Source organism: Rhipicephalus sanguineus, chromosome 5 (assembly GCF_013339695.2).
Source record: "Rhipicephalus sanguineus isolate Rsan-2018 chromosome 5, BIME_Rsan_1.4, whole genome shotgun sequence".
Taxonomy (NCBI): Eukaryota; Metazoa; Arthropoda; class Arachnida; order Ixodida; family Ixodidae; genus Rhipicephalus; species Rhipicephalus sanguineus.
The window spans coordinates 125555387-125579065 of NC_051180.1; the positions used below are offsets into that span (position 1 = coordinate 125555387).

General features: G+C 46.3%; 1 protein-coding gene across 1 annotated transcript in view; it reads left to right on the forward strand.

Moving 5' to 3' along the window:
• LOC119394228 (uncharacterized) overlaps positions 1-23679 on the forward strand; it is a 164308-nt gene that overhangs the window by 114836 nt on the left and 25793 nt on the right. Inside the window, 7 exon segments of the mRNA XM_049416028.1 lie at positions 5553-6079; positions 6082-6086; positions 9931-10187; positions 13464-13553; positions 13659-13813; positions 16225-16549; positions 17686-18002. Of these exon segments, the coding sequence (XP_049271985.1) occupies positions 5553-6079; positions 6082-6086; positions 9931-10187; positions 13464-13553; positions 13659-13813; positions 16225-16549; positions 17686-18002 (1676 nt within the window).

The window sequence follows — 23679 nt, forward strand, 5'->3', positions numbered from 1 at the left end:
CTCTCTCGCATGCAGCGTTTGGAAACGATGACTCAGAACACAAAGAGTGGCGGGAGAGCGGACACTCGTCCGGCTTTTCTCTATGCGTGTGTGCACGTAAACAATGCATACACACCGCCGAATCTCTGACGATATGCATCATTTGCTGCCGTGCGAAGCCGATCGTTTCTAGTTGTGTGCAGCACATCGCCAACTAAGCTGACGCCGTCACTGTACTGTTGCTGTATCGTACGCACGCATTTATGATGAAAGTGTTCGTGATGCGCACTTTGTTCCTGACCGCACACGGGCACAGCAATGGCGAGCTGGTTTCTTCTGTGAAGGCAACGCGTCCGTACGGCGCACTTAGCGGTCTTGCCAGTGATTCCACTCCTGCGCCAACTGCGCCAAAGTGCGCCAAATTGTATGTACTGCGCCATCCTGATAATATCGACGAAAATTGCGCCAAACTGCGCCAGAGTGTAGGGTTTGGGGGTGTCTATCACCGGCAATCGCACTGCTGGCGCGTCAAAACATGTTGGGGCCGTCAAAGTTACAACCACGGGCCAAGAATTATTCCGCCGTATAAACAGCGCTCGAGCATGCGTGCCGAATAAGCTATGACGCCATGCACGGTGCCGATACAGCTTCTGTTCTGCAAGTCGGCTTGACAGCAAAACGCGCTCTTCGCAGAGGCTCGTGACGTCTAGGCCTATCGGTAGCGAGAAAGTGTGGCGGCGATTCATCGGCGGACGTCGTCTGTTCCAGAAACGCTACTGATAGCTCGCTGCAAGCGTCGCACGGCACTTAATAAAAGCAATGTTGAGTAATAACTACACGCGTGCCGCTAAAATGTCTGTCACTTGTGTTTATGGTCATCGCGAAATAAAATGGGGATCACTAGCAATAGAATATATGGAACAATATCAAATTTTCCGTGCTTCGCGTATATATGGAAGAGCACGTGAACGGTGGGACCGCATTGACACTTTTCCTCAGATATACTTTATCCGTGGTTCTTAATCCAGAAGAACTTTTTCGTAATTCCTTCCACCAGCACATCCGGGTTTTCAATCTGCGGTAAATACTCCTTAAAAGGCCCTGCCCTTTAGAGTTCGTGAGTGCTAGGGTTCCGATTCCGATTTTTTTCTTGCATTTTTTAAGTCAGTTTCATTGCAAGGGTGAAGCACTGGATACAATAGCAATGATCCGATCTCGCGTAACTCTACGACACGCTGGTGTAAGAGAATACGGCTGCTCCAGGGAGAGATGCTCTTTCCGCACAGTCTGTTCGCGTTGAGGGCGCAGCACGTAGAAGGGTTTACGAGCCGCCTGCGCACGGCTGCCGATAGCGACCGCGCCCTTAGAATCAAAGTCCAAAGTTGCTGCTCTAGCAACCCCCCCCTCCCCTCGCGTCTTTTCATGCACGTTCAAGAGGGGCGGGGCGTTTCCGGTCTGCTTTAACGGCAGGCCTCCCGAGCGGGGTGATGTTATTGTATGCGCCCTTCGAGCGACGGAAATGGGCCGGCTCGTTTGATCTCTGCTTCAGCCTGGTTCGTCGGCCCCGCTCGCGCGCTTTTACTCCCGGTAGAACATACGATGCGCGGGGGGTTGCTATCAATTCGGACTTTATACGGGACATGACGGCAAAAACCCATTGAGAGTGTCCATATAATTGCTATCGCAACAAAATGTCACCTCATTAATAAAAACATGCCTCCTGGTCGGAGCAGCCGCAATTGCGTTTTAATATGCGCAGCTGTCAGCAGCGGGCCCGTCACTGACAGCCCACTGTGTAACGGCTAGACCATGTTACACGTCCGCTGCTCGCTGTCCAGGGTCAATGCCTCACGGTTAAAAAAACTCAGTTTCGCTTTAGGGCGAAGCAATGAATGCGATACCAACAAATTGTATTGTTATACGAAGTAAGGCTAGCAGCTAACTCTTTTGGATCCGAGCTCGCGTAACTCAACAAAACGCTGGTTTAAGGGAATAGGGCCACTCCAGGAACTGAAGCGGTTTTCGTGCTCTGAGTCTGTTGTGAGCACAGCAAGTTTACGAGCCGTTTGCTGATGTTTCGAGATAGCGCGCGCGCCAGTGACTGTACCCTTCGAGCAATGCAGTCCTCCCCACCCTGGCGTCCCTTCATGCTCCTTACGAAGACGGGCGGGGCATTTCCTCTCTGTTTGATGAGCAATTGACGGCAGGCCCGCACGCGGGAAAATGTTATCGCATACGCTCTCCGTGCGATGGAGACGGCCGGCTCGTTTAATCTCCGCGTCAGCGGCGTTCGTCGACAGTGCTCGCGTGCTTTTACCCGCGGGTAAAATGGGCGGGGTGATGTTATCAATTTGGACTTTATACGAAAAATTACGGCAACGGTGTTGGTAAAAACCCGTCGAGAGTGTCCATATATTTGCTATCACAATAAAAAAATGAGGAGCCATTCCACTCTGTGAAGTGGATGATAATTAAGCGAAGTTGTTTCGCGCACGGCATAGAGGTGACATGATGGAGGACAGTTTGGCTGTAAGTCCAGGTTGTTAAGGGCCAGGCTGTTAACGTTCATTACGCAATAATACAAAAGCCTTAGATCTATGCTTCATCAAACACGAAAATTGACCGTCGGTGGCATCAATCCATCTGTGCAAAAAACAATCATCACTTGATGGTGTCATCATGGCGTCATAGTTCGTAATGTCCAGGGACGTAGTCAGGGGGGGGTTGGGGGGGGGTTCGAACCGCCCCGAAAATTTTCAATTTTACTTGCGTATATATACACGCACACATACAAACGCGCGCACGAACATACATAAAGTGTGGTTGAACACACACACACACACACACACACACCCCCCCCCGTAAAAAATTTCTGGCTACGCCCCTGGTAATGTCATAATGATGACGTCATCACATGACATTGTAGCTTTGCACTGCTTCCATGATGGGTGTGCCGATCATGGAGGCAGTGAAAAACCATGTGAGGTGCAGAATTAAAGCTTGCAGAAAGGGAGGGGGAGGATCAACAGACCGATCGAGAAGAAAAAGAACCTGGCTTTCGCCTTGATGTCGTCTTAGGGGAATGCATTAGGGACAATGGGACTCTCTAGCATTGAGGCACTGTTGTAACTCACGGCGTTTGTCTACCACGTCTGTGATAACCAGATAGATGTATTTAGAGTGTTATTTCATAAAGTACAATTTTATTGGTCCGGTATTCTGTTTATTTGCTAGTGTCGAAAATAATCACCAAAGAGGTTAATCTAGAACACTAAACTGCATGAGCCCTTATTTTTGCATTATTGAGTGAAATATGGAGTTCTCCTGAGATTATTTTTTCCATGAGATTTCCAATGAATCGAAATATTTCTAGATCTTCATAAGAGCCCCATAATAATTATTCAGGTGCTTAAATGTCAATTTATTCTCTAGTGCACTCCAAGATGTCAAATTAACTGCTCCAGAGTGCTCCCAGATGCAAAATTATCTACTCCAAAGTGCTCCAAGATGGAAATTTTTGCTGCTCCAAAGTGCTCCAAAATGGAAATTTCGCTGCTCCAAAAATTGCTCCAAATCAGAAGTCCTCGGTAGCATCACTGGGTCTTGCACAAAGAGGCAGCATGAATAGCGGCGCGGCGCGTTTGGGTTCTCGCCTATTAAATGCGTGCAGTATGCAAACAACTGCGCTAGGCCACATGCACTACCGGGCAGTTAACTGAAGATGCTTATCATAAGCGTTGTCAGCAATTAAGCCGTACTGGCGCGTTTACCAGCTGCCGCCATCACGCCTCCGTGCATTTCCGCTGCTTATCCGCAAAGACATCGCCGCACGGCGCCGTGATAGCGGCCCCTTTGAATTTCTGGTCCGCTTTACCCCATAACGCTTTGGCATTGCGGCAAAGCTGACTTTTAGACTCTGCTACTGTCGCAAACAGATAGACTCGCGAAAGCTCTGGTTCGAACCTACGAGATGATAGACGCGGCAGAGGGGGGGCTTCAAATAATGCCTTTCGGACCTGCAATTTGGGCAGAAAGTTCGAAAAATCGGGACACAGGATAGTTTTAGCGCCCGAAATTTCGGACGTTCTAATACATTGAGTTCTATGGGGCTGGTGACGGTGTCGCGAAAGCGTCCGAATTTTCGACCATGTCCGGAAAATCGGGCGTCCGAAAAATCGGCAGTTGACTGTACTGTATTTTCTAGTGTATAACCAACACAACACAACCTTGCAAGAATGCTGAGATTCACCTTTAAGTGTGGAACATGATAGCTTTATCGGGCCCTGTTCGCGTTGGCTTGTTATCCGCTTGCTATGCTTCGCTTCTTGGTGGACACCTCAACAGTGCCTTGAGGGAAGGAACTACCATGTGTGTGGCATTGGCCATTATAAACTCTCCTAGGGGGACTACTGCAAGTACAGTTGCAAAGTAGCCACTATGCCATAATTCACCATTTTGCAAAGTAGCAAAATACCCAGTAAACGTCTGTAAGTCAATGCATGCACCTATGTAGTTGCACACTTTGTTTGCTGCTGTGGCTGATGATTATGGGGATAATTAAATATGGCTGAGTCCCTTGTAATGGGTGGGCAACATTATACTACCCACTCGCTACACATTTCACAATGTGGTGCCTGGTATGTAATATACTGGTGTCGCACGGACACTTTTGATAGCGATTAGGGCCGATCAGGATCAGATCGCGATCGTCCTGATCCCGATCGGGCCTGATCGTGATTAAAAGTTACCGTGTGGCAGCACCTGATCTGGATCAAACCTGATCACGATCAAGACTGCCTATGTGACACCGGTATTACATTTGTGAACGTGACTCCTTGCCCAACATGATGCCTGAATAGGGACTGTTTCCGAAACAGTTTCAAGCACTGGCATAGCTCTGAACAGAATACTTTACTGCCATGCAGAATGTCTGGGTTAGATTCTGGCTTGAACCCTGATTTTTATTCTTTGCATCCATCGGGATATTTTGCCCATGGAGAACGCCGCCACCAGCACCAGATTTTCTGCGACATGGGCTCCCTTATGCTAGCGAGTTAAAATAGAAAATTCGGAGCTAAAGTTTGAGTGCTGTTTATACGCGTTTCTGCATGAGGGGTGGCTTCACGGCACTGCTTCATGGCACCACTTTACGGCACTGCTTCATGGCACTGCTTTACGCCAGTGCAAGGAAGAGATAGGCAGTATGTGGAAATCTTAAACATTTTTTTGCATGTTGTAGTTGTGGGATTGTGTTATATGCAGTGTTTGGGTAACTCAAGAAAACAAGGTGTACATGGCTACAGTGAGTATTTTACAAAATAAGAGCTGTTGTTGTGTTTGTTGCAACCCCATGGTAAGAAGATAAAGCACCAGCTATAAATATAATGGACACAGAACAAAGCTGCACTGCTTTGTCCTGTCATTGTATCCTTCTGTGACTGTTGTGTTTATATCTGGTGTTTTATCTTCAACCATCTACCCAACTGGGTCAGCTATCGACGTTGTTGCTCATGGTAAGGTGTTGGATTGCACATTCCTGTGCCCCCTCCCCCCCTCCACTTTGTTCTTTACAGGTTAAAAAAGATGAGAGTGGTACTGTATTCTGCCTGGACACGTCAGACGAGACGCAGAGCAACTGGATGCGCTTTGTGCGTCCAGCCCAGACTCCTCTCGAGCAGAACATAATTGTCATCCAGCAGGGCCAAAGCTTGTACTTCAACACGACGCGGGCTCTGGCAACACGCACAGAGCTGCGTGTGTGGTATTCATCGGCTTATGCACAGCGCTGGTGTCTGCCTCTGCTTCATCAGCAGCAGCAAGAGCCACTACAGCTGGAGCACCGCAGTCATCAGTCTCATTCTAATCAGCAAGAGGTGATCGAGCAGCACCATCAGCAACACAGCACCAACAGCAGCAGCAACAGCAACAAGTGGATCAGCTTCAGCAACAACAGATTCACCAGCCAATCCAGCAACACCTGCAGCAACATCAGCAGCAGCAGCAGCAGTACCAGGAAGTGCACCTGCAACACCCACAGCAGCAGCCTCCTCAGCCACAACAGCGACTCCAGCAGCAACTTTCGCTGCAAGAGCCTGCCAGGACCACTGGTAGGTTGCACTTTTGTTGACAAGGCAGTACCAAGCAATGCTTGTATTGTGAAGGAAGCAACATAAGTACTAAAAGCTTTTGTGTGAGATGACAGATAGGAGGATGCCTCCTCTTTGTGATACAGTCAAACCAACTTATAACGATCTATCAATTATAACGACCATATTTCGGTGCACTTACAATTTTCCTATGCTACCCATCGAAAATGCATCCACATGAGAACATTTTTCAAAGCCTCCTCATCGTACAGCTCTTCGGGAGCTAATTATTCAGATATTGAAGTTTACTTTGATGACTTGACGTGTTATATTCGCCAGTTTCTCAACGATGACATTATTTTGCGAATCGTGAAAGACACTAATAGACCATGGGACAATAAACCTCATTATGCTTATTTGACCTAATATATGCTTCAATTCTTTTTGTCAGTCAAAACATACTTTTCAGAAGCAAAATATGCAATATCAAGTTGAAAAAAAGCATTTTTGACAGAAAAACTAAAAAAACAAAACGGTTAAAGGGCCCCTAAACCACCTCTGATAGTGTACAGAGTGCCGTCATGATCAACGATGCCACAGGTGGCAGCGCTACACGCCGCGGGTGCGCCACAAATTCCAAGAAACAATCCCTTCTCCTCCTCGGGCCTTTCCGGCCTCTCTAGTGACGTGTGTGACGTGAACATGTTGAATCTGTGATGCGGTATGCAGGGGATGCTGCGGTTGCTCGAACAAGAATCTACGAGTCCCAGTTAGTCTGCAAGCAGCTGCCCACGCTCCTAGTTGTTCTTCGTCATGTTGCCCACGTGTGTGCGCTTGCGAATTGACAACTGCGGCCCGCAACACAACTGCCAAGTCACTAGCGTACCAGCACAGTCACGCCAAGCGGTCTGATAAGCTGCACGGACTGAATCCGACCGTGTTTTGCGATGGCTTTCACGAATCAGTGTGCGTTGCTTGGCTGCAAAAGCACTGACGGGAAAAACGAAAAGACGCGACACGTGTCACCATACGGGTCCATCATGTTGGCAATCCTTTGAAGGCGTGCGCGTAACACAGGGTCCATACCGGCATGATTCGTAGGAGCACGGGCCGGCACGGCAACAACAGCGGTTAGCCGAGAAGCACAGAGTTCACGGAGTCGGGGCAACCGGAAGTGCCCGCTGTTTTGAAGAGCGCGTCAGCGATGACAGTATGTCACGTGAGATTGGGAGTGGTACTCGGCGAGGAGGGTAAAGCAGCTTTGGAAGAGGAGACCAGCCAACGAGCGGAGGGTAGCGAAGGAAAGAGTGAAACGAGTGGTCGCAGCGTTTTGATTATCAAACGCGCGTAACTCCGCTATTATGGCCCCGTTTCGAAAAATTCTCACGGCTACGTGTTCGACTCTTGCACAACTCTTGCACAACTGTCACACCACAACTAAATTTCGTCCTCTGGGTGGTTTAGGGGCCCTTTAAGGGATTACCGTATTTACTCGAATCTACCGCGCCCTCGATTGTAACGCGCACCTGTTTTCGGCGACCAAAAAAAAAAGTAATTCATCGATTGTATCGCGCACCCATTTTTTCGTGAGAGAAAAGAACAAAAAAGTCCGTAGGAGTCAAACTTTGCACATTCAGAAGAACAAGTATTTGGGTTTTAAAGAACTAAAGTTTCAAAAAAGTAAAACACAATGTCAAAAAGCGGGCCTTGCAGCTAAAACTGTCACCACTACGGCGGCGATACGAGTCGCGTAATGGATCAGTACTCGTCGCTGTCGGACAACTCCTTGTCGCTGTCAACGCTCTTCGATTTCGGGAAACCGGCCATGCCTTGGTCCACTGAAACCTTTTCGTGAAGCTTTGCTGTAAAAAATCTTCTGCTTCTATTTGCGCCAGTCTCGCACGCACGTTGCGGGAACTCCGAACGACCGCGATGCGGCCCGATTTACGCCCGTCTCAGCACATGTAATAACTATTCTTTTAAATGCTGCAACGTGGTGCACTCGTCGAGTATTTGGAGTCAGCACTTCCATGCCGTCGATGCGAACGCAGAACGGGATGACAATCTCCTCAGCACACGTACGAACTGAAACAATAATGGCAGAAATGGCCAAGGCCGCCAAGGCCCGTAGGAGGCGGCCATCTTGAAATGCCGATGGCAATACAATAACCGAGTTTCTCTTTTTTTTTTTCGGTACTCGATTCTAACGCGCATGCGATTTTTGGACTCGTTTTACCGGCAAAAAGGTGCGCGTTAGATTCGAGTAAATACGGTAAGGCAAAAACATTAGATGCCTCATTAAACACGAAAAGTGACTATTGGCATTGGCGTCAACACAAGTGATGCAAAAAATCATGATCATGTGCTGACGTCACCCCATGATGTCTCAGGTTACCAAAATTTGTGATGTCACTATGATACCTAGAAATACGAGCGCGTAACTTAAACAGGGACTTAGGAAGACAAGGACAAGCTCCTTGTCTTCCCAAGTCCCTGTTTAAGTTACGCGCTCGTATTTCTAGGTATCATGAATCACCAACTCGCCCAATCAGCCGTTGCAACAAGTCACTATGATGTCACATGATGACATATCACATGACATGGTGGCTTGGTCAAAGGTGGGTCGATATTGGAGCCACTACAGTACGCAAGGCGCAGGAGCCTTCCAATGTATGTGATCCCAGAGGCAGTAAAACCACAGTGGGTGCAGAAAGCTTTCAGGGGGGGGGGGGGGGGGAGGGGGGGGGGCTCAATACAATTTACTGAGAAGAAAAAGAAGATGGCTTTCGCTTTTGAGTTGTTTTAAGCAAATGCGTAACGGACCGTGTGATCTTGAGGCATTGACATCTCATCGCTTTTTATCCTGGCTCTGCTATTTCACTTGACAATTGCACATTGAGGAAGTGACGTTCAGGCCGCTGGTCTGACCAACTGGTACTCAATGAAAATGACATTGTGAAAACCATGGGACCCTTTTTTATTTTATTCAAAATACCCCTAAAGGCCCTCAATGAGGGTATTACCTAGGGGGACATATTACAATAAATATAGAATAATAACAGAGTGTGAAAAATAGTCAGAAACACAATCATAACAATTGACTGACATACAGTTAGTGAGATAAAAAAAACAGCGAAGCAATAAATGCAAACTAAAACATACTTTGAATTAGAAACTGAGAGCAACCAAACGCAAGTGGTAATTTGGATTTAAAAAAAAAAAAATTAATAGTACATAGCATAGTAGACAGTTACGGAATGCCTACAGAAACATACATAAAGTACACGAAATACACAATGTGTACAAAAAAGTATACAGAAACTCACAAAAGGAATACAGATACAATATGCGAAGTGAAAAAAAAAATATGTTGACGAAATGAAGCTATAATAATGTGTGGAGTTTGACGTGCCAAAACCACTATATGATTATGAGGCACGCCGTAGTGGAGAGCTCCAGAAATTTTGACCACGTAGGGTTCTTTAATGTGCACCTAAATCTAAGTTTTCGGGCCTCTAACATTTTGCCTCCATCAAAATGAGACCGCCGCGGCCGGGATCTCATCTGCGATTTACGGGTCAGTAGCCTTGCACCATAAGCACTGTGCCACTGCGGCGGCCCAACTGTGTGACCCTGAATATTGCCTCAGATGTACTGTCTTCTAGTATGCCAAGTAGCCATTCACTGGGGAAAATGTATGCTAAATTGCAAGTTCTCTGTACGGGAAGTAATGCAGCGTGTTTTTAAAAGAAGGCAGACATGTGTAGCTGAGCATTCCTTTTGTGCTATCTTGTGTGAACTGACGCATGAATGAGGGACCTGAGCACTGCCAGGCATACAGACTCCTCTATCTCTCTTGTTTCAGGCATCAAGGATGAGGTTTGGGCATGTTTTGAATGCAGTAGTGCATTCAGCTCGTCGGAGCAGCTGCAGTTGCATTTGAACCAGCATGAAAAAGTTCCTGGCGACAGCGGTGAGAACGCACCGGCCACCACACCTGTGCAGCCGTCGCCTGTGTCTACGACGCTGGCAGACCCTGTCAATGTGGAAGCCAGTTCACTGGCATTGAGGGCGCGAGGACGACCACCTAAGAAGCAGCATGCTGCAAGAGCACCTCTAGAGGTGAGCTATTATCAGCTATTACTGCTTTGTTTTTATGGCAGATATGCTCAGATGGAAATCAGCAAATCACTACATGCTGCTTGTAACTCTCAAGTGGTTGAGAGTTTTCCTTCCTGTGTCTACCTTCTATGCAGCAGTGGCTGTTGTGGACATACTTGTAGCTCTAATTCATGTGCATGATTAATATAACTGATGCAAGCCGTAGGTTGAAAGAATGAAGTCCCCCCTTGCCTCAGGCTTTGTTCTTACAATCTCTGCATAGCTGCAAGGTGTGCTTAACATTACAGTAGAACCCCGCTGATATGTTTTTCATGGGACAGTAAAAAATAAACTCAAGAACTGGCGAACGTAAGAGCCGAGAAACGGGGAAAAATGAGATATTGGAGTAGTGACAATTAGCACTCAATTTCATTTCAAACCTTTCGCTTGAAGAAATCATTCAGTGTCGCCTGGCACATTTTCTCATGCCCGATCAGTACAAGCCGTCTCTCAAGCACCTGCAGTGCCATGTGGCTTTTGACTTCCGCTTTGGTAGTGCTATCATGTTTGTCTATTGGGCGCTTTGGGAGCGTGGGCACACTAAGGCGGCATTGCATGAACATACGACCAACACGACAGCCCGCAAGAGACAGCCTCGCAAACGCGAGAAGACCATGAAAAGCATAGTCTGACAGAATTCGCTATGTGTTCTGGCTAGAAAACATGAGCCTTGATGTTTATGAGCTGGGTTTTCAAAGTAGGTGTTGCAGGCAAGCACTCCACCAGCAGCAGCAGGACACGAGTTGGAGCAACAGCCAATTGGAGGTTTGCATACATAGGAATATTCATCAAACCATCCTTTATTATAATTTTTGCCACTTTTCCAAGAAAGAATGGGTGAATGGCTGCACCATGATGCGCTGGCGCTGCGAGGAGCACATGACGTGCTGCCTCCATGTCACCGCTGTGTTGCTGTGAAGTGTGTGTTCACAAGCACGCATTTCACCTGTTCGTGAGGTGTACCATGGACTGTTTTTTTCACTGGCTGCAATGATACTGGGGTGCTTCACCTATCTATCATCAGCGTCTCTATGGTGTATTATTGCCTTGTGGCTCCAAAAGGTTGTCGTTTCCACAGGTTTGCGGTGAAACCGGATTGGGCATTGCCACATAGCGACGAAAATTTTCCAATTAACTGGGCTGGTACAGCTGCTGCTTCAAAGTATCCACTCAGATTTATATTACAGAACACGGGACCGCAGAAATTCTTTGCATTAGTGAGGTTTTACAGTTTAAATTATGTATTTGGGTTAGTGCATACTGACTTAGATGGGTATATTGTGTGTTGCATGTAACTAAAATGGGCCATCTTTTGGTGCACAAGAGCATTGTGCACATGAACGGACAAGGCTATGACAGGATTGTCATCAGGATATCAACAGTTTGCTACAAAACATGGGAGAGTCTACATAACAGTAACAAGATTCTGTAACTACTGCCTCTTTAGCTCTCCTGTGAACTTTTATGGGCCTATGTTCTTTTTTTTTTTAATTCGTGTGTACTTTCCTTATCCTGAAAAACAATGTACAGTGTTTAATTTCATAAGTGTTTATTCTAGTGTGTACAACCAAATATCCTCCTGAGACCTGAGCAAATTTGTGGCCACACAGGTGAAATCAAAACACATTTTTGGAATGCACACACATGCTGTATTAAACCAGAAAAAAATTGCGTCTGTAAGGCAAACAGTTTTTGCACAGCAGTGTGTACATTATAATGCACACTGGGTCTCAATGCACAGAAAACGAACGACACTCGCCTATAACGAAATTTTACATTTGCTCACGAAAAGTGCGCTTATTTGTTGTGAAACTGCCTGGAGAAGTTTCGCGCAGATGTGATGCAAAGAACGATATTGCACGTGATGCACCGGAACTTTGTGCGCTGAGCATAGGCGTGCGCAGGGTTCATCATGAGGGGGCGGTGAAGGTTCATCGCAGCGCCCCCCCCCCCCTACTAAGTCAATGTACGAGGCAGATTTGCGCCCCCCCCAACTCTTAGGTCACTAGGGGGGTCAAACTGATGGGGCAGATTTTGCGCCTTCTCTCAGGTGACAAGGGGGGGGGCGGCTGACCCCCTGCCTTCCCCCCCCCCCCCCCCCCCCCCCCCCGTGCGCACTCCTACTGCGTTGAGAATATCCTGGATTTCGGCAGCTCGAGGAGGATCCCTATTTCCCAAGCTCTGAAATGTGGCTTGCTTGCGCAGTTCTTGGCTCAGAAGGCACGGGCCCGACCTTGGCTTTCAGCAGCTTCCGTGGTGACTCATTAGGGAGCTTTCGAGTAGAGTACGCAAAGCCTTGCGGGCTCCCGTTAAGTGACGGAAATAGCTGGGCTCAAACTCTAACGCTAACTTAGCGTACGCTGTTCCAAAACTGCCTATTGTCAAATTCTGCACCACATCTGTCTTCCGGCAACAGGTAATGGGGAAGGGACAGCCTCATCGTATGAGAATTCTAGGTCCGAGGTGTCGTTGCTGGTCATTGACTCAAGAACACGTTTCTTTATCACTGATTCCTAGGTGAAACAAACGCCAAAGCTTAATGCCAAAGAGTAACGAACCGCATGAGATTGGCAAACATACGCAGGAAAAAGCACCCATTGAGACCGAGTGTGCATTATAATGCACATTTGAAGAAAATAGCTTGTGATAACAAAAATACTCGCTCTTAGGGTTACATGACGTGCGGGAATTATCCCTAAACCCTTCCTAAGTAGATTTAAACAACAATTAAGAAATGTGACACGATAAATATTGAGCAATTTGTGAATTACTTGGACGCCATGAGCAGAACGTCGACGACGAGAATGACTCCATGTTTCAAAGCGGGAAAACGGGGCTTCCACTGTAGTATGCTTCCTGTATCGCTGACCAGATGGCACCACATGATACAGCATGCGATTGCACCAAGAATGTTGGCTCTAATAGTGGCGTGAATTTCGAAAACCGGGAAAAAACAAATGTGCATCTTAATGCACGCAGGGTCTGAAGAGCTTATAGTATACAGTAGAATCTCGTTAAACGGAACCTGAAGGGAGTAGTAAAACGTGTTCCGTTTAACAGGAGTTCCGTTTGCTGAGAGATGAGCAGGGATGCAGAATTCAAGTACCAAACCTGTCATATTAGAAGCAGTTGTTCCATTTTAGCAGCAGTTCGTTTGCTGGGAGTCCACTGTATTCGATGCTGCTCTAAACTAGTTCAAGCAAATGCTTGTCTTCTTTTTTATTCTTCTTTTCATAGGAAATGCACAGTCTAGGCAATGCAAGTGTTCCCACTGATCAGAGCAGTGGAACTACAAACGCAACAAATCCTGTCGAAGAGATTGCCAAGGTGAGTGGCCAAGGCATTCATCCTAAGCAGCGAGGAGGAGGAACTTGCTGTTGGAGACTGGTCATCTCTGGAAACTTTCCGATGCAACTGCTTCCTTTCTTGCAGCCTTCATCAGGCGACGAAAACAAGTGCAATGTGTGCCACAAGGTGTTCCAGAGGAAGTATGGCCTCAAGCGTCACCTCATGATGCACTCTACCGAGAAGAAGTACAAGTGTTCACTGTGCGACCTACGTTTCTCTCATCCCTACAACAGAAAAAGGTCAGTTGCGAGCAACATCTCATCTTATGTCATGTGTTTGATAGCTTATCATTATTTTCGTCTTTTATTCTTTATTCAGGCATTTCCCTTGTTTAGCTCAAAGGCTTTACAACAGGGGTGTTCAGCTTAAAAAAAAAATGAATTTGGCAGGTGTTATACTTTTGCAAGACAAAAAGCCACAACAAGCAAGTACTGTATTGACTCACATAACGATTGCACTTAAAAAAGGAAATATTGACACAAATTTAGGGGTGCAGTCATTAAGTGGAGTAAATTTTCCGTGGAAAACTATTACATTATGTAGGTGCTACATAAATTGCACACTGCCCTTTTATTTTTTTTTTTAATTCAATAACTAACCCCTCATTTTCATTCAGGGTCTGAGTCCTCACTGCCGCCGCTGCAAGATTCCTTGTGGGGGCCGGCAATGTCAACACTGGGGGCATTATTGCAGTCCCACAGAAAGTTGAGAAAAACCATGCAGCATTGCCTGGTTCATTACCCAATCAATAGGAAGCGGTTTTTGAGCACCTGCAGTGCCATAACTTCTTCATCTAGGGCCACCAGAACCAGTGAAGACGTTGGCACCCACATCTAGCAAGCAACCACTTGTGGTGATACGTTTGCAAGATTGTCGCCGAACGCGTCGGTGTCACCAAACAACAATGTTCCCGACCCACTATACTAGCGCGGTTGGCACAGTGCGAGACTGCTGCGCCCATAGACAGTAGAACACCTCGCAAAAGTACCTCCAAAAGCGGTCATTCGTAAATGCGACCCTTGGTTCACCTCCTCCTGGACTACACACAGTGGCAAACTCTGCCAAGCTCTTGTCTATGGGTAAAACCGCACCAGCAGTACTAAACATACACTGCACATTTGTGCAATGATTCACCACAGGAAACTTCTATGAAAAAAGACAGTGGGAAACGTGCAAGCACCTCCAATGATGATGAGCCCACGCCAACGCAACAGCTCTAGGCAAGAGACACAGGTCTCAAAGGCCTCACTTTTGCTATCTGCGTACACCAATATTAATTTATAAAGCATGTCAAAGGTACTATATTCGATACAGATTTTGGAGCCCATGCCTTCGCTGGTGGAAACATGAAAGCATCATGGGTGTTGCATGCCAAGTTCGGGGTGGGATCATTATACGGGAAAGACAAAAAAAAATTTTTTTTTTGGCGAAATTCAGGGGTGTGATCATTACACCAGTGCAATCATTATGTGCTTACAACCAATCACGTTAATGCTATTGGAAAATATGAAATAGAAACAGAATAGAATAGTTTTATGTTATTGTGCTCGTGGTTATGGTAAGGTAGGGCATGACAGTGCTAAAATGTAACCACATGGACTGTTATGCTTAATTTATCGCCAACTCTCAGTAAGTTGTGTTGACAGTCTAAACCTTCTTTAGGGGTTCAATGCATTGGTGGTCATACAGAACTAAACACAGTATATCAGAGTGTTTCTTCTACAGATAAATGAAATTCAGTACCCTTGTTTGCCTTCTGGATCCCATCATGAGGTGTTAAAAACTTGTTGAAGTTGTCAAACCAGTGCCTTTAGGACCTCGAAGAAAAATAATTTTGGAGTGCGGAGAGCTCATAGGTGCCATTCTGGATGTACTTTTTTGAGCTTATCGTAGCTGGCTGTTCATGAACTCTTTTCTGCAATATTGACAGAAGTATCTCCGTAGTTTGAACATTCTTCTGCTTATTGTGATGTTTTGGGTGTAAGTCCCTACTTTTTCAATTGCATATCAGTGGGTGTGATATGCAAAAAAAAAGTTCTGTGTCTACTCATATAAGATTGCACTTGTTTTGTCGATAAATTCACCCTGACTTGAGGGTGCTGTCATTACACGGGGTAATACTTTTGCCATAAGAATTGGGTTGCAGGTCAAAATTCTTATGATGGCTACCATTGGCATAACCAAAGAATCAAACTGAACAAGGCCTGCCTTTGTACTGAAGGCACATGCTCACTTTCCTTCGTGTGAATTGCACCACAAAAAGCGTGACCAAAAGTCGGACCAAAAATTGTAACTGCTGTCACATGACAATAATGTTCAGGATGCGATCATTACATGGGGGAAAGTGAATCGTATATTGGTGGCAGAATTCAGGGGTATGATCATTGTCAGTAAATATGGTATGTGCCAGTCTTTTTGTGAGTCATGATTAACATAGAGATGTCTCACTACATGGCTTTGCTTGTATCCAGTTCTACATTTGGACTGTAAAACGTCAATCACTTCGCTGCTCGGGCAGCCCACTTTGCACATTAATTTGTTTACTCATTCGAGCTTTCATTTGTTATTCATGAATTGACTTTCTCATTCATTCATTCATTTAATCATTTGTTCATTCAGTCATTCATTCATTGCTCCTTTTTACAAACAGGCACATCCTTCGACACCAGCAGAAAGATGAGCGACTCAAGCAGCGGCGACAGCAGCAGCAGGCACATCAAGCTCAGCAGCAACAACAGCAACAACAAAATCAGCCACAGCAGCAGCCTTTGGGGTCACTGCTAAGTGAAGGCATTCGAAAGTCAGCCCGACGCAGCGGGTCCCAATCAGAGACCTACACGTGGGCCTGTCCACACTGCCATTATATGTTTCCCAGCTCTGAGCTGTTAAACCTGCATTTGCCTCTGCACGCCGTTGTGACACCCACGGAGCCAACGTCTGACTATCAGCTTGAACAGTGCCCCGAGTGTGGTGTAGTAAGTGGTGCACTTCATCTTCCACTTTTTAGCGCGTCCCCTGCAGGGTGAATGTTCTCGAGCGTAACCCGATATTGTAGGATTTTTTTTTTTTCAAGTCTTTTATAGAAAATTTAAGGCTGCTCAACAAAAGTTTTTGACAGTGGGAGTGTTTGGACATTGAGGCATCCACGATTTCCACATGTGTGGTAGTTGCATCTTAATGGGATTCTTAATGGGTTCTGCAAGCAGTCAGAATGAATGTGACCCGATTTCAGGGAGAGACGCATGCAGCAGTGGCGTTTAGGGCTCATTGTCATAGTACACGCAATGAAATTTGTGCGATTTACAACCTAGAGTGGCGGTGGGCTGTGAGCGCATTTAATTCACGCTCACGAGTACAGTTTGTAACAAGTACGCACACTTAGGAAGTTCTGTAAGCCATGAGCCACTCGTCTGCCTGGTCAAGCACTCTGGTTGCCAACGTTAGCTGTTGAAACCGTTTAAATTTTCAACAAAACCGTCATGATATCTTGAGAATTTTTTTTCCTAAAATGCTTACTTTTTTCGGAGTTGATATTGAATATTTGCCTTCTAAGAAGCAAGTTTTCGATTTGGAAAAAAATTCAAGTACATTCTAGGTTAAATTAGTGGGACGAAGTTTATTATTATTTGCTCATGGGAAAAGGCCAGCTACCTGCTGGTAATCTCACAGCCGCATGCTTAGCAGTTCTACACCACTGTTGATAAGCAGCCAAAGTGGACACACATCTATTGTTGCAATGTTGAATGTTGCTCATCTTTCTGGCACATGCTCACGTAACAGAGGGTTAGTTTACTGTATTTTCTCTCATATAGCCCACCTCTGCATAGAACCTGCATCTGCAACTACAAGCTGCAGAAAAATTTTGAAATATTTTAAAAAGTTCGCACATAGCCCACACTCTGACTTCAGCTCTGAATTTTCTGTACTTTTTTTTGTGTGGGGATTATAAGCCAGAAAATTTAGCATTAGGATTGCAACTTGGCATAATTCGTAATGATCCATCTTTGACAGGACAGGTCTTGTGTTCTTTTGCTTGTCGCTTTAATAGGTGATTCTGTTGAAGAACTTGCCTCCATTCTTGATTGTCACTAGAACACCATGACGTTTGCAGGATTTTGCAACACGAGGAGCGCTGATGAGGCACGTTGGAGTTCACGGCAAACGCGGCCCCCCGAAACGCAACAAGCAGTCGTCGGATGCGGCTACGACGGCCGGTGAAGGAGAAAATGAAACAGCCTCTGCGGGTACTCCTGCGCCACAGCGCATCCACAAGTGCAGCCTCTGCTACAAAGGATTTGCTACTGAAGACCGCCTGTCCAAGCATTACCAGGTGCACGGGAACGAGGAGGCCAAACCACTGAAGTGTGATTTGTGTGACAAACGCTTTCTGAACACCTCGGCTCGGACGGAACACCTCAAAACGCACAAGTGAGTTTCCCTCTTGTGTTGAAAGCACAGTACAGCCCACTGCTAAAGCAGTGGGCTGTAATAATTACATTATTGACATGTTTTTGGGTTAAAGAAGTGAAGCAATGAATGACTTTAGATTGATAAATTATACTCTAAAAACACTAGTTAGTTTCAGCATCCTAGGCATATTAATAGAGGAGAAAATAAAGGTCAAAGTTTCCTTTTAAATTTCGCGCCGAAATCTCCATGCCTGATGTCATGGACTTCAAAGTGAATTTTTTGTATTTTGATGACATTCGCACAACAAAATTGATTGAAACTTGGTATGCTAAGTCACTGGCCCTGTCAGAGGGCAATGTACTTAAATTTTACCAATTAGTAACTACAGTCGATCCCGGATATAACGGATATATCAAATTATTGGCTATATCGAACAGTTGGAAAATCCCCTTGAATTTCCCATGCAAAAGCATGCAAAAGTATCGAACTCCCGCACAGCGAAACATCCACTATATCGAACGCTGCGTCGTGCTGAAGCCCAGAAAGTGAATTTTTTCTATCAAATATTGATCATTTTTCGGCGGCGTTCTAACAAGTTCTGATCCCTTGTTGTGCGCAGCTAATGAAAAGGCGGCGTTATTCCATTGTGCTGATCTAGTTCATTGCGCAGCGCTTGTCAGTGCACTGGTGTATTTGATTCACGATCCGCAGGTTTTAACGCGCAGGCGTAGTGACTTATCAGGCATTTTGGTGTGCACCCAGGCTCTCCGCCCAGGAGATGCATGTGTGCACGTAAACGATGCGCACATGCGTCGCCGAATCTCTGCCAATACGCAACATTTGCTGCTGTGTGAAGCCGATCATTCCTAGTTGTGTGCAGCACATCGTCAACTAACCTGACGCCATCACTACCGGGGCACTTCCTATACCATATGCATGCATTTATGATGAAAGTGTCAAGGATGCGCACTACGTTCCTGACAGCACACGGGTGCGGTGTGGTCTCGTTATATGCATACCACTGCGCTAGGCCACATACATTACTGAGCAGTTAGCTGAAGATGCTTATCATAAAGGTTGTCAGCGATTAAGCCGTACTGGCACGTTTGCTGCCTGCCGTCATCACGCCTCCATGCATTTCCAATGCTTATCTAGACATCACCGCACTGTGCCGTCACAGTGCCGATAGACTCATGAAAGCACTGCTTCGGACCTAGGAGGTGATAGATGCGGCAGAGGTGGGGTCCTCAACGCCATTTCAGACCTGAAATTTGGGCAGAAAGTCCGAAAAAGCGGAAGTGGAATTCTTCAGCATCTGATTTTTCAGATTTTCATATACATTGACGTCTATATGGGGCAGATTAGGAACTTCGGACTCGAAGGGAGCATGCTCTTGTCTGGCACATCAGTTGGGCCTCCACAGAAGTTGAAGGAGGAGGAGAGGTTGAGGAAATAGTGTCTTTTCTAAAGCTGTGCGAATTGCAAAATATTGAGTGTGAAGCGAATTCAAAAAATAAAATGTGAGTGCAAATCAAATCGAATATCTTTCAAATAGTTGTCGAATATTTTTTTTAATACTTCAATTCGAAATTACAGAAAAAAAGTTGCAGAGGATCCTTAAAGGGGTGGTGCCATCAAATTCCGAGGCTATAAGAAGCCTGTTGTGGGTTTCCCCTGTATGCAAGGACATTCCACACGAAGGGTCGGACACAGCAAATGTTTAGAATATATTTTAATTCACTTCCAAAGTGTACCTAAATGCCCATTCTCCCGATCGAAACCCATCGCTAGCGCACCAACACTGACGTAGATCTGTAGGATGGGCAACGAAAGTTGTAGTGACGTCACACCAAATCTGCTGTAGTAACGTGAGTGACCTCCGGACCTCAGCCACTTCCGCAACGTACGTACCGGCTGTAGTGAGCTAGAATATATTCTAGTTCACTATAGTACCGGCAAAGCATCGGTTGCTACATCACTCGCCGAGTTTCGATCGCTTCCTGGCTAAGTGCGTCACAGCCTTGTGTGGTCACGTGACCACACTTCCTACACTTCTACGTCACTGCCCAACCTCGGCGCCCAGAAACCGAAACCGAAAGTTGTCCACATCAAAAGGCGATATTAAATTATTTAGCGAGAATACATGAATCTTGGTGCGTGCATCATGCTTCCTGAAGCTATAGGAAATGCTTACAGCAAAGAACGCGCAAGCCACAAATTTGGTGGCACCACCCCTTTAATTAAGCATATTCTTATGAGACAGCAACATGAAAGCATTTCTTTTGGCTATGTTGGTGAAGCGCTGGAGGAGTAATGTTCCCTGGTTGTCTTATTAAGAATGAGGCTACGCAGAGGCCGAATTGTATTACATAAATACAAAGCATTTCTTAGCAAACCCTAGGCACTTTTAGTGTTTCTATCTACGTATCTATCTGCCATATTTACTCGCGTTATGAACCCACTCTCATAATGAACCCACCCCCCACTTTGGTCCTCGAAAAAAAAAAAATTTTTTTAATGTGCGTATGTGTTCATTTTATTTCGGTGTGATTGCCAGTGCTGCTGGCGATCCAAACAACGTTAAATCACACCATTATATCTCAAAACAACGACGCAATAAGAGTCGCAACATAGTTTAACAACCATGCTAAACAGTTGCCAGCAGTGCGAGCGCGAACGACGCGATTCGAAATTTAAAAGTCGCGCCTTTTTGCGGCAGAGCGCCATCTGTCGAATGCAGAAGAAACCTCCTTGCTTAAAGCATGGCCTCCGAGATTGCGTGCTGCCAGGTTTCTCGAGAGGCTCGAGGGAAACCTGTTGGTGCACAATCTCGGAGGCCATGCTTTTAGCGCTGTCGCTGCTTCTGTGTTGTCTGGTTTCTCGATTATGGTGAAGTTCGTTGGACACCTGCTGCGTTGGGTGCGATGGTTCGGTATGCTAGCTACACAGCCAGTTTTAAACTCAAGGTGGTCAAACATGCGCTGGTACATGGAGATCGTGCGGCTGGACAACACTTCAGCATCGATCCGGTGCGCGTACGTAACTAGAGAAAACGAGAGGAAGAGCTTTGTTCTACAAAAAAGGATTGTCGCGCATTTCGCGAGCCAAATCAAGGAAAGTTACCTCATGTCAAGAGACAAGTTCTCAAATATGCTAAGAGGCTCCGTAGTGAGGGATGTGCAGTGTCCCACAAAATGACTTAAACCCACGCGCGGGCCACGGTCAGAAATCAAGGCATTCCTGCCACTGACTTCAAGGCCCATAGGTCATGCGAAATTTCATCTTATAACTCCCGCAATTTTTTTCTCCCGCGTAATGAACCCTCCCCCCAAACTGGCGCCAACTTTTCTGAAAAAAAGGTGCGTTCATTACGCGAGTAAATACGGTATCTATCTATCTAGCCACCTACGTCTGAGTGCTCCCGTGATCGCCTCCTTAGCTTGGTGTAGACCAAAATTGGCATGGGAGGGTAAGGGGATTTGACGAATATGAATGTCTGATCATGATATGAATAACGTGAAAATCCTGTCGCATACGTCGCCAAACCCTTTCCTCCAGGCACGTGTGGCACATAACCGTATACCATGGGCCACGGTAAACTGGTATGCGCCACAGGTGCTTGACAGTTTATATCTTCCCAGGAACTGCGAGAACAGACATTCGTAATTTAAATGCGAGAGCATTAATAAAAACCGACATCAGCAGAGTTGACGCATCGAATGCAAAGAATGAAAATCAGTATCCCAGCAGGAATCGAACTCAAGCCTTCTGCGTGGCAGTCCGGTATTCTACCACAGAACCACGCCAGGTCTAGAAACTGCTTTGGAAAAACTCTATGCAGGTGCAATGTCAGTGCGGCGTCAATTGTGGTTGCAGTGCTGGCTATCTAATTTTATAACAAAGCAATAAACATTACATCTGTACTCCTATGATACAGGCGTCATGCCGGGTTAATGTTAATTGTGGTTTTAGTGTTGGCTCCGCTTTCATAGAAGTCGAATAAACATTATGTTTGTGTTCCTACGATTCAGCAAGCTGTATTCAAGTGTTGCTCGACCCTGGAGGAATGCACTAACGAAAGTTGCGTATGATATTCACATCCTCGCATCATAAAGTGCACTTCATTGCGATAATACTCATGTCTCTGCTCTTAAATGAGTGTTAACATTATGTCAGACCATGAGTTACGCTTTAAACGCCAGTGTAGTCGACATCCCTGGTAAGGCCACGATGTGCACACAACTACGCTTACAAAAACACGTCGATCCACCTCGTAACGCTTGACTGAAAGCCCAAAAATGCAGCATAGACAAGTACTCGCTGATTGCTTCGCATGAAACCGATTCCCACATGGCGTGGGATCTGCCGAATTTCTAATTAACGTGATTTGGTGCAACTAATGTGGTGTCAACAACACTTTACATGCGAAAGGAAAAGACGCTATTTCCTCAACCTCTCCTCCTCCTTCAACTTCTGTGGAGGCCTGACTGATGTGGTGGACAAGGGCGCGCTCCCTTCGAGTCCGGAGTTCCGAATCTGCCCCATAAGGCGTCAACGTATAAGAACATCTGAAATTTCAGACTCTTTGGCGTTCGATGTTTCGGACTTTCTGCCAATATTTCAGGTCCGAAACGGCAATGATTAAAGCCCCCACCTCTGCCGTGTCTATCGATAATCTCGTAGGTTCGAACCAGCACTTTCGTGACTCGATCTGTTTGCGGCTGTAGCAGAGTTCGAAAGGCAGCTTTGCCACAATGCCAGAGTGTGATGGGGTGAAGCATATCGAAAATCTGAAGGAACCACTGTCACGGTGCAGTGCGGTGATGTCTTTACGGATAAGCACCGGAAATGCACGGAGGTGTGATGGCGGCAGGCGGTAAACATGTCCAACCCTTATGGTAAGCATCTTCAGCTAACTGCTCAGTAGTGCATGTGGCCTAGCGCAGTGGTATGTGTATAACCCGAACGCGCCGTGCCGCCGTTCATGCTGCCTCCTTGTGCGAGACCACTAAGTGCGCCGCACAGATGTATTGCCTTCACGAACGAAAGCAGCTCACCATCGCTGCACTCATGTACGATCGGGAATGGAGGGGCCATGTCAAAGCTAGGCCTATCCGAACGAATGTTATCACGGCAAATGCGTGCATACGGTACAGCAAGTGCTCCGGCAGTGACGGCGTCAGCTCGGTTGGCGACATGCCGCACACAACTAGGAACGGTCGGATTCACGCGGCAGCAAATGCTGCAAATCGGCGGAGATTCAGCGATGCATGTGGGCAACATCGTGCGTACACATATCGGGAAAGCCGGAGGAGTCGTCCGCTCTTCCACCACAGTCTTTGCATTCCGCGTCATTGTTTCTAAGCGCTCCATGCGTGAGAGCTGTAATGTAGGGGTGTGCGAATAGTGAAATTTCACCTCGAATTGAATTCGAATCGAATAGTATATTTACACGAAATGTGTACCGCCAGTTACAGCAAGACAAAGGAAAAATCAGGGACGCCGTGGCGTGCCGACAGTTTTATTATGCACTTGTTCGAGAGTGGCTTTTGTTTCCGTTTTTATGGGCGCACAGGTATGTTGATGGAAGAGTCGCCATTTCAGTCAGCAGCGCCACTCCAAACCTCCTAACGACTAATAGAGGGGGGTACGGTAGCTAGTTTTTTCCCCATGGTCGTGCAATACGGCTCATCTG